The following is a 12,499-nucleotide window of genomic DNA, read 5'->3' on the forward strand; positions in this document are numbered from 1 at the left end:
ACAGGTGAATGGCGTTAGGCGCGATCCGAATTTTGGGGAGTCACCGTTTCTTTAGGACGCTCTAGCGCGGTCATCACTCGCCGTCAGAAAATCACTGCTGATTGCTGCATGTTGTAGAAGAGTTTGTCCAATTTAATTTTGTGTTGGGTTTTCAACTTTGAGAAACACGTAGTCTTTGTGAAATAAACTAAATTCTGAGAAAAGTCGGAAAATTTTGAGGCTTTCGTTGTGAAGCCGACATACTACAGGGGAGGAAGCACGAAATTTGGATTTAGGAGCCCAAAACATATGATTGTGGAATCGCTGAGAAAATATCTATCGCAGTTTCTTACCAATTGGTATTTTTTGGTCATTGCACGCAGGGTGGCTCTGGACAGTTACTCCTAGGTATTTTACTGTAGGTAACTTACTGTTTCCAGCAATTTGTGATCAGTAGTGTAATTGTACAGTAGTGGATTTCTTTTCCTGTGTATGCGCAGTATATTACATTTATTTATGTTGAGGATCAACTGGCAGAGCCTGAAGTATTCATCAATGCCATGGAGGTCACTCACCAAGTCAGTACTGCCTTCTGGCGTCCCTGCTTCCTCACAGAGAATGTTAAGGAGCTTCCGTGTGTAACGCCGCCACATGAGGGCCACAGAAGCTCTTGTTCAGAATGCAGTCTGCCACTTTGGTCACACATGCACGGACGGGTATGCAAAGTCTAATTGTATCACAGCAGAGAGGGGAATGAATGTTTCAAATGCGGTGTGCTTCCAAAACACCTATAGAGATGCAAAACTGTACTTTGGGAAACTGCCGTATAATTCCAGTGATCGCTCCATGTCTCACGTGATTGAGTATAATTCCCTGAGAGATGGTAGTTTCTTCTGTTAAGAGCAGCGAGCGAGGTGTGTGGGAGAGGAATGATTTTAGGTGGTTCTTCAATTCTCTTTATTTGAAGGTGAGCTGGCAAGAAGCCTGCAGATGGTGTGAGCATGATGTGGTGTGAGCACTGCTACCAATGTGACATTACAGTTAAACACGAAAAGTACTTGTGCGGTGCACGCACAGAAGTGAATTCAGTGTGAAATCTGAAGTGAAGATACATTGTAACTGAACAGCTTATATGGCAGTAATTTGAGTATGGTGCAGTTCGCAGTGATGTGACGTAGCAACATAGACACTGCTAGCAAATGGTTTGCAGTAATTAGGTAATGTAGGAGACTGGTGCAAAGAACTAACATTAACGCACAACAACCGGTATTCTCGCATTTGTGTCTTGGAAGAGATTGGGTGTTTACGTTTCGAAATACAGGCGGTTGTGAGAGACGTCGGCTGTATTCTTGTAAGCTGTTTGAATACTGTATATGGGAAGAGAAACGCAAGACAGAGAGGGAGAGAGAAGTGAAGTTTATGAATGATGGAGTATTTGTCAATTGTTGCCGAGCTTTTGCAGAAATTGCTTGTGAAATGTTTTACGTAGTGAATTCTGAAAAGGAAGGTTTGTCACGTTGGTTTACAGATATCTCCTGTTGTTGCAGTAGTTGTGGTGTTACTGGAGTAATTGTGTGGACTGCAAAAGGTAGAAATGAATAGAGAAAGCGTTCATTTTTCAATTTTTTATTTTAATGTTATGTAGAATGAAGTACATGTTATTTTCTCTAGTGGCACGTATTAACGCCCTGTTAGCATCTCGACGAGCTGCTGCCGGTTTTGCTGCCTGGCGTAGTCCAGGGGGGTCTCCCCATCATCAGTCCTCAGCCCCCTGTCGGCTCCGGCCTGCAGCAACGCAGCCGCCGCTTCTGCGCGGCCATAGCATGCCGCCAAGTGCAGCGGCGTCCGCCCCCACTGAGTCCTGGCGTTGGGGTCGGACGCCGCAGAGAGCAGCAGCCGCACCACAGCCGCGTGGCCTCTCCGTGCAGCGCAGTCCAGGGCGGTGTCCCCGTCCCTGGCCCTCGCCGCCACGTCCGCCCCAGCCGCGAGCAACGCCCGCACCTCCTCCACCGCCCCCCATTTAGCCGCCTCTCTCAGCCTCCTGTCTCGCTCTGCATCAGAAAGGCTCCTGCACAAAACATCGACACACTTACTCTCTACTATCGAGACACACACACCAAATGAAAGAAACTGTCACAGCCGCAAAACTGCCAACAATTCTGAATACACTTCTTCCGAGCGACAAGTCACAAATCTAGAAATCTCGCTTCTGCGATACGGGTTAACCAGCGTATTACAGACAGATGCACAGAACTAGCCCATAATCAGAAACTTCACCCATCTCCCATTAAAAATAGGTGCACTCCATCTCTTAAATTCATTTGGCACATTTCCTCATAGTTCACTCCACAGATCCGCCTCCTTTCACCTCGGCATGCAGTTGCTACCCAACCCTTCATCTACATTCAAACACACCCCAAAACTACCTTCTCTGCGTACCAATTCCTTCAGTCACTTAGGAAGAAAACACTGGAAACTAAACGCATCTGCAAGTACTGAAATATAATTTCCTCACCAGACAGCTAAGTGATTCAGACCAGTAACATGGAAATTTCCTGACCTACCGACAAAAAATATAAAAGTCACTGCTTCGTACACAATAAGTCGGTCGAATATTTCAAATACAACACGGGCACCAGGTCGACTCTCCCTGACACACACACACACACACACACACACACACACACACTCACTCACTACCCGCTGCATAATAATCGTCACATGTGCTCATATAATCATGCATGCAACAAGAGATACATCCACTGGAACATTCATTTCCATCTGCTTACAAACTTTGCAACCCACCATATGGTCTGTGGCAGGCGGTATCCTGCACAACTACTATACTCGTTCATGTTAACTTTGTGTAACTTTTTGCATTTTCTGAAAATTCTGGACACAAAATAAGTTACACACCACTACAGAAGGCGTAAAACTTTACATTTATACTTAAAAAGGTCTAAGTCAACTTAAAGTGTACACCAGCTACGCTGCTTCCGAGTAAAATTTCTCTTTCAGTAGTACTACAAACACTTAAACCGTAACTTTAGACCAGTCTCAAAAAAGTACTGTATTTCCTGTATCTAATGCTATGCATAAATTAGATCATGCCAGAAAGAAATCAGGTGTCTGTAAGAAATAGAAAAACTCAGTGTTAATTGATTATTGCATGTTCACTTACAAATATCAAAATACTTGTACAGATCTGGCATTGCTGAACTTTAACCAATGTCGCGGGAACCTCTCCCCACAGCTGATGCAAGTTAAAGGCTAATCCCAAGCGAGAGAGCCAGTAAGAAGCTCCAAAGACAAGTGAAATACCAACTAGAAACTACAGACGTAATAAAACTGCTGCATTTAGTACAAAATAATCAATGTAGGTGGAGCAGCAACAGTATGAAACAATAGTAGTAACTGGTACACATAAAAAGTTCTCAACTGACTGCAGTCATCTGCTTTTTCCGTTCCGCTCCCAAGTAGAGCGAGGGAGAAACGACTGCCTGTATGACTCTGTATGAGCGACAGTGCCTCTCACCCTATCTTCACACGCCTTGTCTGACGTGTACACTGCCACAACTAGAATTGTTCTGCAGTCAGCGTCAAAAAACAGTTCTCTAAATTTTCTCAACAGAGTTCCTCGAAAAGAACGTCGCCTCCCCTCCAGTGATTCCGATTCGAGTTCCTGAAGCTTCTGCGCAACACCTCTGCGTCACTCGAAACTACCGGCAGCAAACCTAGCAGCTCAGCTCTCAGTCCTACAGCTGTCTTCCTTTAATTCTACCTGTTGCCGATACCAAACACTCCAGCAGTATTCGAGAATAGGTCGCACCAGCGGCCTACATGCAGTCTCATCTACAGGCCAACCACACTTTCCTAAAATTCTCCCAACAAACTAAAGTCGACCTCCCGCCTTCCCTACCGCATTCCTCTCAACCTCGTTCCATTTCGTATCACTTTGCGAACTCTCGCTCAGACATTTAAGCGACACCTCTGTGTCTAGCGGAACACCGCTACTGCTGTACCTCAACATCATGTGTCTGTTTTTCCTACTCACCTGCATCAACTTACGTTTCTCTACATTTACAGCTGGCTGCCATTCGTCACACCAACTAGAAATTTTGTCCTACTCGCCTTGTGTCCTCCTACACTCACTCAACGACAACATCTTACTGTACACTAGGGGACAATCAGCAAACAGCTGCACATACCTGTCCACCAGACCATTTATGTATACAGACAGTAACAGCGGTCCCACCACCCTTTTCTGGAGCACTCCTGCCTCTGGCGAACGTTTTGCCGGGATGGATCCTTTGAAAGGGCACGGCCGATTTCCTTCCCCATCCTTCCCTAACCCGAGCTTTCGCTCCGTCTCTAATGACCTCGTTGTCGACGGGACGTTAAACACTAAATCTCCTCCTTCTCCTCCTCTGGCGAACGCTCGCCACTGAGGACAACATACTGGTTTCTGTCACTTAAGAGCTGAGGTCCACTCGCATACATGTGAACCTATTCCACACGTTTGTATCTTCTTCAACAGTCGACAGTAATCCACCGTGTGAAATGCTCTGTGGACATGTACGAATATGTTATTCAGAGATGATCGACAAGCGCACCACATCACAGGAAAATCTGCACAATGCAAAGAATTGCGATCTTTGGGGTAAAAATGGCTCAGTCACCTCTATTGCAATCACGGATTGTATTAAAGAGTCGGCACAGAAAGAGCTGGGGGCTAATGTTGCCCGTCTCAAAAAGAAAGGATTGTAGTTTACACACAACTCAGCCTTGCCGCTATTGGACGCATCAGAAAGGCAACCGAAAATAAACCACACAGTTTGCCAGAACCGCCAAGAAAGTGCACTACGAAATTTGGAGTATAAATCCATCATTGCAAGCAGCTTCTCAAAATAGGTAATTTGATCAACCATAGGGACTTTTGTATGGCTAAAAACTACTGCTGACATTACACAAATTAGTTGTTGCCGTAAAAACAAAAAAATTATTTTCCTTGGAAGAAAGCTGTTTAGCGTAAGACACTGCATGAAATGCGATTTACTTGCAACAGACCTCTAAGTAAAGGAAAGGTCTCTCTCGAGAGAAGTCATTACTAACTGGCGATGCAAATACTTGATACAAGTCAGGAAATTAACAGAACTCTTTTCTATCGACGAAACTTGGGTGGTGAACCAACGACATTCCTCTTAGAAGACGGTGACAGGGTCGTGACATTGGCACCAAAATGGACAATATGACAGTCCAAGCAACAGCAGTGAATGTTGTGTCCAACACTGGGTTTATTTATTAGTCTACATCAATGTCGTCTTCACCAAAATATTTCCTATTACATATTATACATTTATTCCAGTGGTTCTTCCAATGCTTAAAACTGTTCTGGAACAATCCTTATGGTAGCGTTTAGTTCTCTCAGAGGTGCAGTTTGAATGTCATCTTTTATGTAAAAGACAGCTCTTTAAGGTTTGTCTTGATTTTTGAGAACAAAATGTCACACATGGAGCGAACATGGGGCCAAGGACATCACTACAGTATTGTTTCTAGCCAAACATGCACAAGCTGGCAACGAACTGTGAGCAGGTGCGCTATCGCAGTGCAGAAGCAATGAACTGTTCCGCCACAAAGCGGGACACCTTTCCGTGTTGCTTCAAGCCATCGGGGTTGAGCTGGTGAGAAGATCTGCCCACTGGCCGTTTCATCTTGGGACAAGGAGTCGTGGTGCACTGTACTGTCAAAACCGGAGATCACTGTCAGAAACGTAACACTCACATTTCAGTGGTCTTGGCCGTCTGTTACCGAGTCGATCGAGTGTTGGTTTACGCATCGTTTGGTTTAACTTTCAGCTCGTCTTCTATTATGACCTTCTCGTCATCCTCATCATCTTCTTCGAAAGGTTTATACCAGTCGCAAACACCTATTTCACTCGTAGTATACTCACCAAAAGCAGTATATAATATTTCTAAAACCACGATGCATTTTAATCCGTTCTCATAGCAAATTTTAATACAAATGCGGTAATCCGTTTTTACAGTAAACAAATAGTCGCAGATACTCTTAAAATACCAGTATCCTTTCTAACACCTGACACACTAAGTAACCGATACGCATAACGTTGTACACACGAAGACAAAAAGGACGTATGAATCTGAGTAATAAAACGCGTGAAATGGCGAGTTTCCCGTTACTTCTGAGCACTACTCGTATCACAAGAATGGTTGCGCTTCAATCCACCCAATCAAGGGGAACTTTTACCTCTTAGAGCAAACACAATGGAAGAGCAAGTCCTCAGTTGTCCGGTATAATTACACCACATTTCGTTTATAATCGCTTCGGAATATATCCATACATTTAGGAGGGAATTGTAGACGAAAATGCATTCAGATGAACAGGCGTTCTGACGTATATTCGTAACAGATGTAGCAACCCTGGCTTTTGATTTCTGTTCCTGTGTGGATGTAATTTACTCCACAATGTCGTGTTTCGGGAGATGGCTATCGTGTGCTGTCTCGCAGTGGTGCCAACTCATTTACCTAAAAATGAACGCTGCCCGGATGGGCCTGCACAGTGCGTCGCCACCGATTTGAGGCGCGCGCCGCGGAAACGCCGGCACGGCATTTCGGAACCGAGGCGTATAGGAAAAGCAGGCAGGCCATTCCGGCACCAAGCGAGTAAAAAAACACTCAGACGCCCTCGCGCGCCTTGACGTCACGGAGAGGAGGCTGCAGTGCCGTGCATTCAGTTTTGAGACAGCCACGAGCAAGGCTCGCTGTAAGTGTGCCGTGGCACATTGCATTAATAGTGCTCGGACGACGACGGACGTTACTTGTCACGTTTCTCCCAAGGATGGGCACTTGCGACGTGAATGGATGGTTCGATGCAAACGCGAGGACACAGTGAATGTGAAAACTGCACGTGTGTGGTCAGGTCACTATCGGCCAGAAGATTGTGAACGGGATTTGAGAAATGAGCTTCTAGGGTTACCTTCAAGAAAGAAGTTATTACCAGCAGCAATCCCCTGCATAAACTTTCCGAACTGGCGTGGATAAGAAATTGTGGAAAGCGGTAATGCAAACGCAAGGGTAAGACGTCTGCATATACGTAACACCTTCAATAATAGAAACTGAAAAATTACCGTAATACAAACGAAATCACATAAATGGAATGCTTTTTCACACATTACTATATTGCTTTACGGGAGTGAATGACTCGCTATATTGTACAGGCAATAAATAATGTTGCTCAAGTGTATTTGCTTTCCCTCCTGGATATAATAGGTACATTTGTCTTAGAAATAGCCCTTTTTTTAAGTATTCTCGATATGTTGACTATTTTAAAGCTAGTATATACACTCCCGGAAATGGAAAAAAGAACACATTGACACCAGTGTGTCAGACCCACCATACTTGCTCCGGACACTGCGAGAGGGCTGTACAAGCAATGATCACACGCACGGCACAGCGGACACACCAGGAACCGCGGTGTTGGCCGTCGAATGGCGCTAGCTGCGCAGCATTTGTGCACCGCCGCCGTCAGTGTCAGCCAGTTTGCCGTGGCATACGGAGCTCCATCGCAGTCTTTAACACTGGTAGCATGCCGCGACAGCGTGGACGTGAACCGTATGTGCAGTTGACGGACTTTGAGAGAGGGCGTATAGTGGGCATGCGGGAGGCCGGGTGGACGTACCGCCGAATTGCTCAACACGTGGGGCGTGAGGTCTCCACAGTACATCGATGTTGTCGCCAGTGGTCGGCGGAAGGTGCACGTGCCCGTCGACCTGGGACCGGACCGCAGCGACGCACGCCAAGACCGTAGGATCCTACGCAGTGCCGTAGGGGACCGCACCGCCACTTCCCAGCAAATTAGGGGCACTGTTGCTCCTGGGGTATCGGCGAGGACCATTCGCAACCGTCTCCATGAAGCTGTGCTACGGTCCCGCACACCGTTAGGCCGTCTTCCGCTCACGCCCCAACATCGTGCAGCCCGCCTCCAGTGGTGTCGCGACAGGCGTGAATGGAGGGACGAATGGAGACGTGTCGTCTTCAGCGATGAGAGTCGCTTCTGCCTCGGTGCCAATGGTGGTCGTATGCGTGTTTGGCGCCGTGCAGGTGAGCGCCACAATCAGGACTGCATACGACCGAGGCACACAGGGCCAACACCCGGCATCATGGTGTGGGGAGCGATCTCCTACACTGGCCGTACACCACTGGTGATCGTCGAGGGGACACTGAATAGTGCACGGTACATCCAAACCGTCATCGAACCCATCGTTCTACCATTCCTAGACCGGCAAGGGAACTTGCTGTTCCAACAGGACAATGCACGTCCGCATGTATCCCGTGCCACCCAACGTGCTCTAGAAGGTGTAAGTCAACTACCCTGGCTAGCAAGATCTCCGGATCTGTCCCCCATTGAGCATGTTTGGGACTGGATGAAGCGTCGTCTCACGCGGTCTGCACGTCCAGCACGAACGCTGGTCCAACTGAGACGCCAGGTGGAAACGGCATGGCAAGCCGTTCCACAGGACTACATCCAGCATCTCTACGATCGTCTCCATGGGAGAATAGCAGCCTGCATTGCTGTGAAAGGTGGATATACACTGTACTAGTGCCGACATTGTGCATGCTCTGTTGCCTGTGTCTATGTGCCTGTGGTTCTGTCAGTGTGATCATGTGATGTATCTGACCCCAGGAATGTGTCAATAAAGTTTCCCCTTCCTGGGACAATGAATTCACGGTGTTCTTATTTCAATTTCCAGGAGTGTAGTTCAAATGACAAAATCAGCATATTTCGCGTAATTTGTTTACATTTACTTCTGTAACAATAGCTGATGCTGACCAGCTGACTTCGCAGCGTAGTGGTATGGTTTCTGACTCCCATGTTGGAGGTTATGGGTTCGTATAACTGTATTTCCTCTTACATTGTATTTTTACATTTTATCAAACTATGCTATTGTAGCCGCTTATGCCGGTGATATATAATCGCTTTTGTCTATTGATCTGATTTTTAGTGAGAAATTAATGCAGTTGCATAGTACTTGGTCAAAAATTTTAGAAAGAGTAGGCCTGCTCAGTAAATAATTTTAGGAATAATAAAATTAAAATTAAATTCATTCCTTAGGGATCCGGAAGTCGTGCACAACGCTGTGGAGCAAGAAGTTTGCAAAAGCGAGCTTTGACGGCTTTAGAAACTGTGTCACCGAAAAAAAAGAAAGTCGACCGAAGCACATGTACAGATTGCGTTCATGCACCCACTGAACTATTGAATAAGAATTCGGAAATTAAGGAACTGAGGGCCGAGATTGAATGCACAGTAAGAAGCGGCACTAAAAAATGTGATGCAGCCTTACGAAGTGAAACGAAAGATCTCCGACGTGTTCTTTCGCTGAAGCGGGCAGAAAAGTCATCTGACGTGAAAGAAAAAGCAACATTGCACAAAAGTGTAAATAGTGTATTATGAAATTGTTTTACACTGGCGCAAATAAGATGCCTATTAAACGAAAATAAAAGGGTAAAGTGGAATTTAGAGGACACATCCCATGCATTAACTTTAAGAGCTCTGTCACCTAAAGCATACACTTATTTGCGAAAGCGAAAAATTCCTTTGCCGTGCAGGCCAACCCTTCAGAAACGGACGAAGGAATTTAAACACAGACCGGGTATTCTTGAAGATATCCTGCATTTATTGAAAGCCAAGTCACACACTTTTACTACTCGAGAGAGAGAGAGAGAGAGAGAGAGAGAGAGAGAGAGAGAGAGAGAGACAGAGACAAGCAGTTCTGACATTTGACGAAATCAATTTTGATGGCCGCACATGTTACGATTCGTCTGAAGACGTAGTAGTCGGACCACATTCCAATGTACAAGTTTGCACGATACGTGGGTTGTGTAAGCAGTGGAAACAACCAGTTTACTATGATTTTGACACTGTGATTACCAGTAATTTGCTTCAGAGCATCATTAAGGTAGTTGAGGCATCAGGAATCGGTGTTGTTGCTGTGACGTGTGATATGGACGGAAAAAATATAAAAGTTTGGAAGGAACTGTCTGTCGATACAGAGAGAACTTATTTCGTAAATCAAGCAGACGACACCACGAATGTATAGGTTTTCTTCGATGTACCACACCTGTTAAAGTTATTACGGAACCGTTTCTTGGATACAGGCATTACGCTACCTGATGAATCCAAAATATCCAAGGCAGCTACACAGGAACTTTTAAAGCATCAGAAGAGTGACTTAACGATAACACACCACATTACTGAAGCGCACTTGAACGTAACTCGACAAGCAAGGCACAATGTACAGACGGCAGCGCGACTATTTCCACGACAAACAGCTCAGGCTTTGAAGTATGTTCTTCATAAAGACGTTGAAAGTAATTTTATTGAACTCGTTAACGACATCTTTGATGCCTTGAACTCTAGAGTTCCAAAATATGAATGCTCATCCTTGTGTAGTGGGTTTGGAATTAATCTCTCAATTTGAGAAAATACTTTTAACAGATTCTTAGATATCTGTCCAGCAATGCGCGTTGGTGACAAAGAAAGAATGTAGCCTTTCCAAAAAGGTTTTATAACTACAATAAAATGTCTCTCTTTGGTCTTTTCGGAAGTATGAGAAGTGTGTAAGTTAGCTATATATTAACTTACAGACTGAATCAAGATTGCGTGGAAAGTTTTTTTCCTAGGGTATGAGGATTAGGTATATTTCATAACAATCCTACACCTTTTGAAGTAAGGAGCAGGGTAAGTCTCCTTATACTGACAGGTAATGCAAGTGATCTCTCTCTCTCTCTCTCTCTCTCTCTCTCTCTCTCTCTCTCTCTGGGAACACGCCAGTTACTAAAGAATTAAACACGGAGTCTTCCCAGTGTGACGTCGACCCGGATCCTGCATCCCCAAGTTTCATTACCAGTGAGCTCTGTGTGTATGTTGTTGAAGAAGAGCTGCTACAAGGTATCCCAGAAACTGTGAATGTGGAAGAAAATTAACTGACAGATGTGGTAGCAATGGGGGACGACTCTGTAATGTGAGATGTTCTTCCAGATGCGGTACAATACAGTACAGGCTATATTGCATTTAAGTGCCACAACATTGATAAATCACTGGGCTTTCCAGGAGCAAAAAGTGAAGGAGATCATGCTGCAGACTGGATATCAATTACATCTCGTGGTGGTCTTTACACTCCAACGCCAGCATGGGAAAACAACAGTGTTGCTGTTTGAAGATGAATTTGCTGCTTTTCACGGAAATGGACTGTGTAAACAAAAAAATGTAAAGTCTCTGTGCTCTATTACAAAACAAAAGTTTCCTGAGGTCCATGAACCAGTTATTACTCTTTATGTAAAAACGAGAACATTTGTAACGATTAGGCATCTCAATCAAGAAGCAAAGTTGGAAGCAATGAAGAAATGTGCCGCAAAGAGGAAGCAGTTATGGATTGCATCGTCGTCTGGTAAACGGCAGTAGAAACAGACTATATTCATATCTGCTTCTTCATCAAACGAGCGAGTTATTTTCCAACTTAATCATCATTTATTTACTGTTAATGTGTACAAAACCTGTCATGCCCCTTGTTTTGACTTGTACAGATGCGTATCGAACGAAAGCGAAAGTAAAATGAACGAGTAACATGGCACCGAGTCTGTGCTGCGGCGCATTTGCCGTGTAAGCATACGGCTGCGCCGCGTCAGGGTCCTCGTGACGTCACTGCGCTCCACCCAATAGCAAGCGTTTTCGCCTGAGTGCCCCCCCCCCCCCCCCCCCCCCATGTTTCGGAACATCCCGTAGAAGCACCTCGTGACGTGGCTGGGTAGGAAGGGCGGGCACTCGCTAGCTCGCTCGCTCACGAGGTTCCAGACACACGGTACTCCGCTGTAAACAAAACACGGCCAGGCTGGGCTACGCCACTGTACCAGACCCCTCCACTGTTTACTTGTCTGCACTGCAGGACTACCAAGCAACTGTGTCGTCTATATGCAGGTCATTTCTGGTACAATTTACGTTGCATGCAGACGTGTACACTAATTAGGCGAATTTACACTGCTGCTTTTATATGGCGAATGTCAAAGAAATTTTGTCGAAACAGGAATGTCTGTCCTTTCCGTCGTCGTTCATCGCGCCAGACCCTTGCACGCATTATTAGGTCAGCAGTGCGAAGACGCAGCTTCGACGTCTCACAGAGGACGAGGGCGAAGGCTGCAGCCGACAGGGCACTGGAGGAAGCCGCTCTCGCTGCGACGCCTATCAGTTGGCACAGTGGCACCAGACGTGCAGCCAAGGAATGAGGGGTCAGCCAGACGAGAGTCACTCCCACCCCGCATTTACATTGATGCCACCCTTACCATCTGACACTCCACAGGGAACTCCTGAGGACGTGATTTTGAACGTGGCTTAAAATATTGTCTTTCTGCGCTGCAGTGCATGGCAGACGATTCTGAAAATCGCTTCATCAGGTAGAATACTAACGGCCTTGAATTACCAATGTATGATTTGGCACGATACGAAATTA

At 45.7% G+C, this 12,499-nt stretch overlaps 1 protein-coding gene across 1 annotated transcript in view; it reads right to left on the reverse strand.

The window, feature by feature from the left end:
- Window positions 1-1,589: 1,589 nt before the first annotated feature.
- The window catches only part of LOC126108207 (ankyrin-3-like), a 413,426-nt gene continuing 402,516 nt past the window's right edge, over window positions 1,590-12,499 (reverse strand). The window contains exon 5 of the mRNA XM_049913443.1: window positions 1,590-2,047. Coding sequence (XP_049769400.1) covers window positions 1,660-2,047 — 388 coding nt within the window. The 3' untranslated portion in view covers window positions 1,590-1,659. The remainder of the gene's footprint in view (window positions 2,048-12,499) is intronic.

This window comes from Schistocerca cancellata, chromosome 11 (assembly GCF_023864275.1).
Source record: "Schistocerca cancellata isolate TAMUIC-IGC-003103 chromosome 11, iqSchCanc2.1, whole genome shotgun sequence".
In the NCBI taxonomy this organism is placed as follows: Eukaryota; Metazoa; Arthropoda; class Insecta; order Orthoptera; family Acrididae; genus Schistocerca; species Schistocerca cancellata.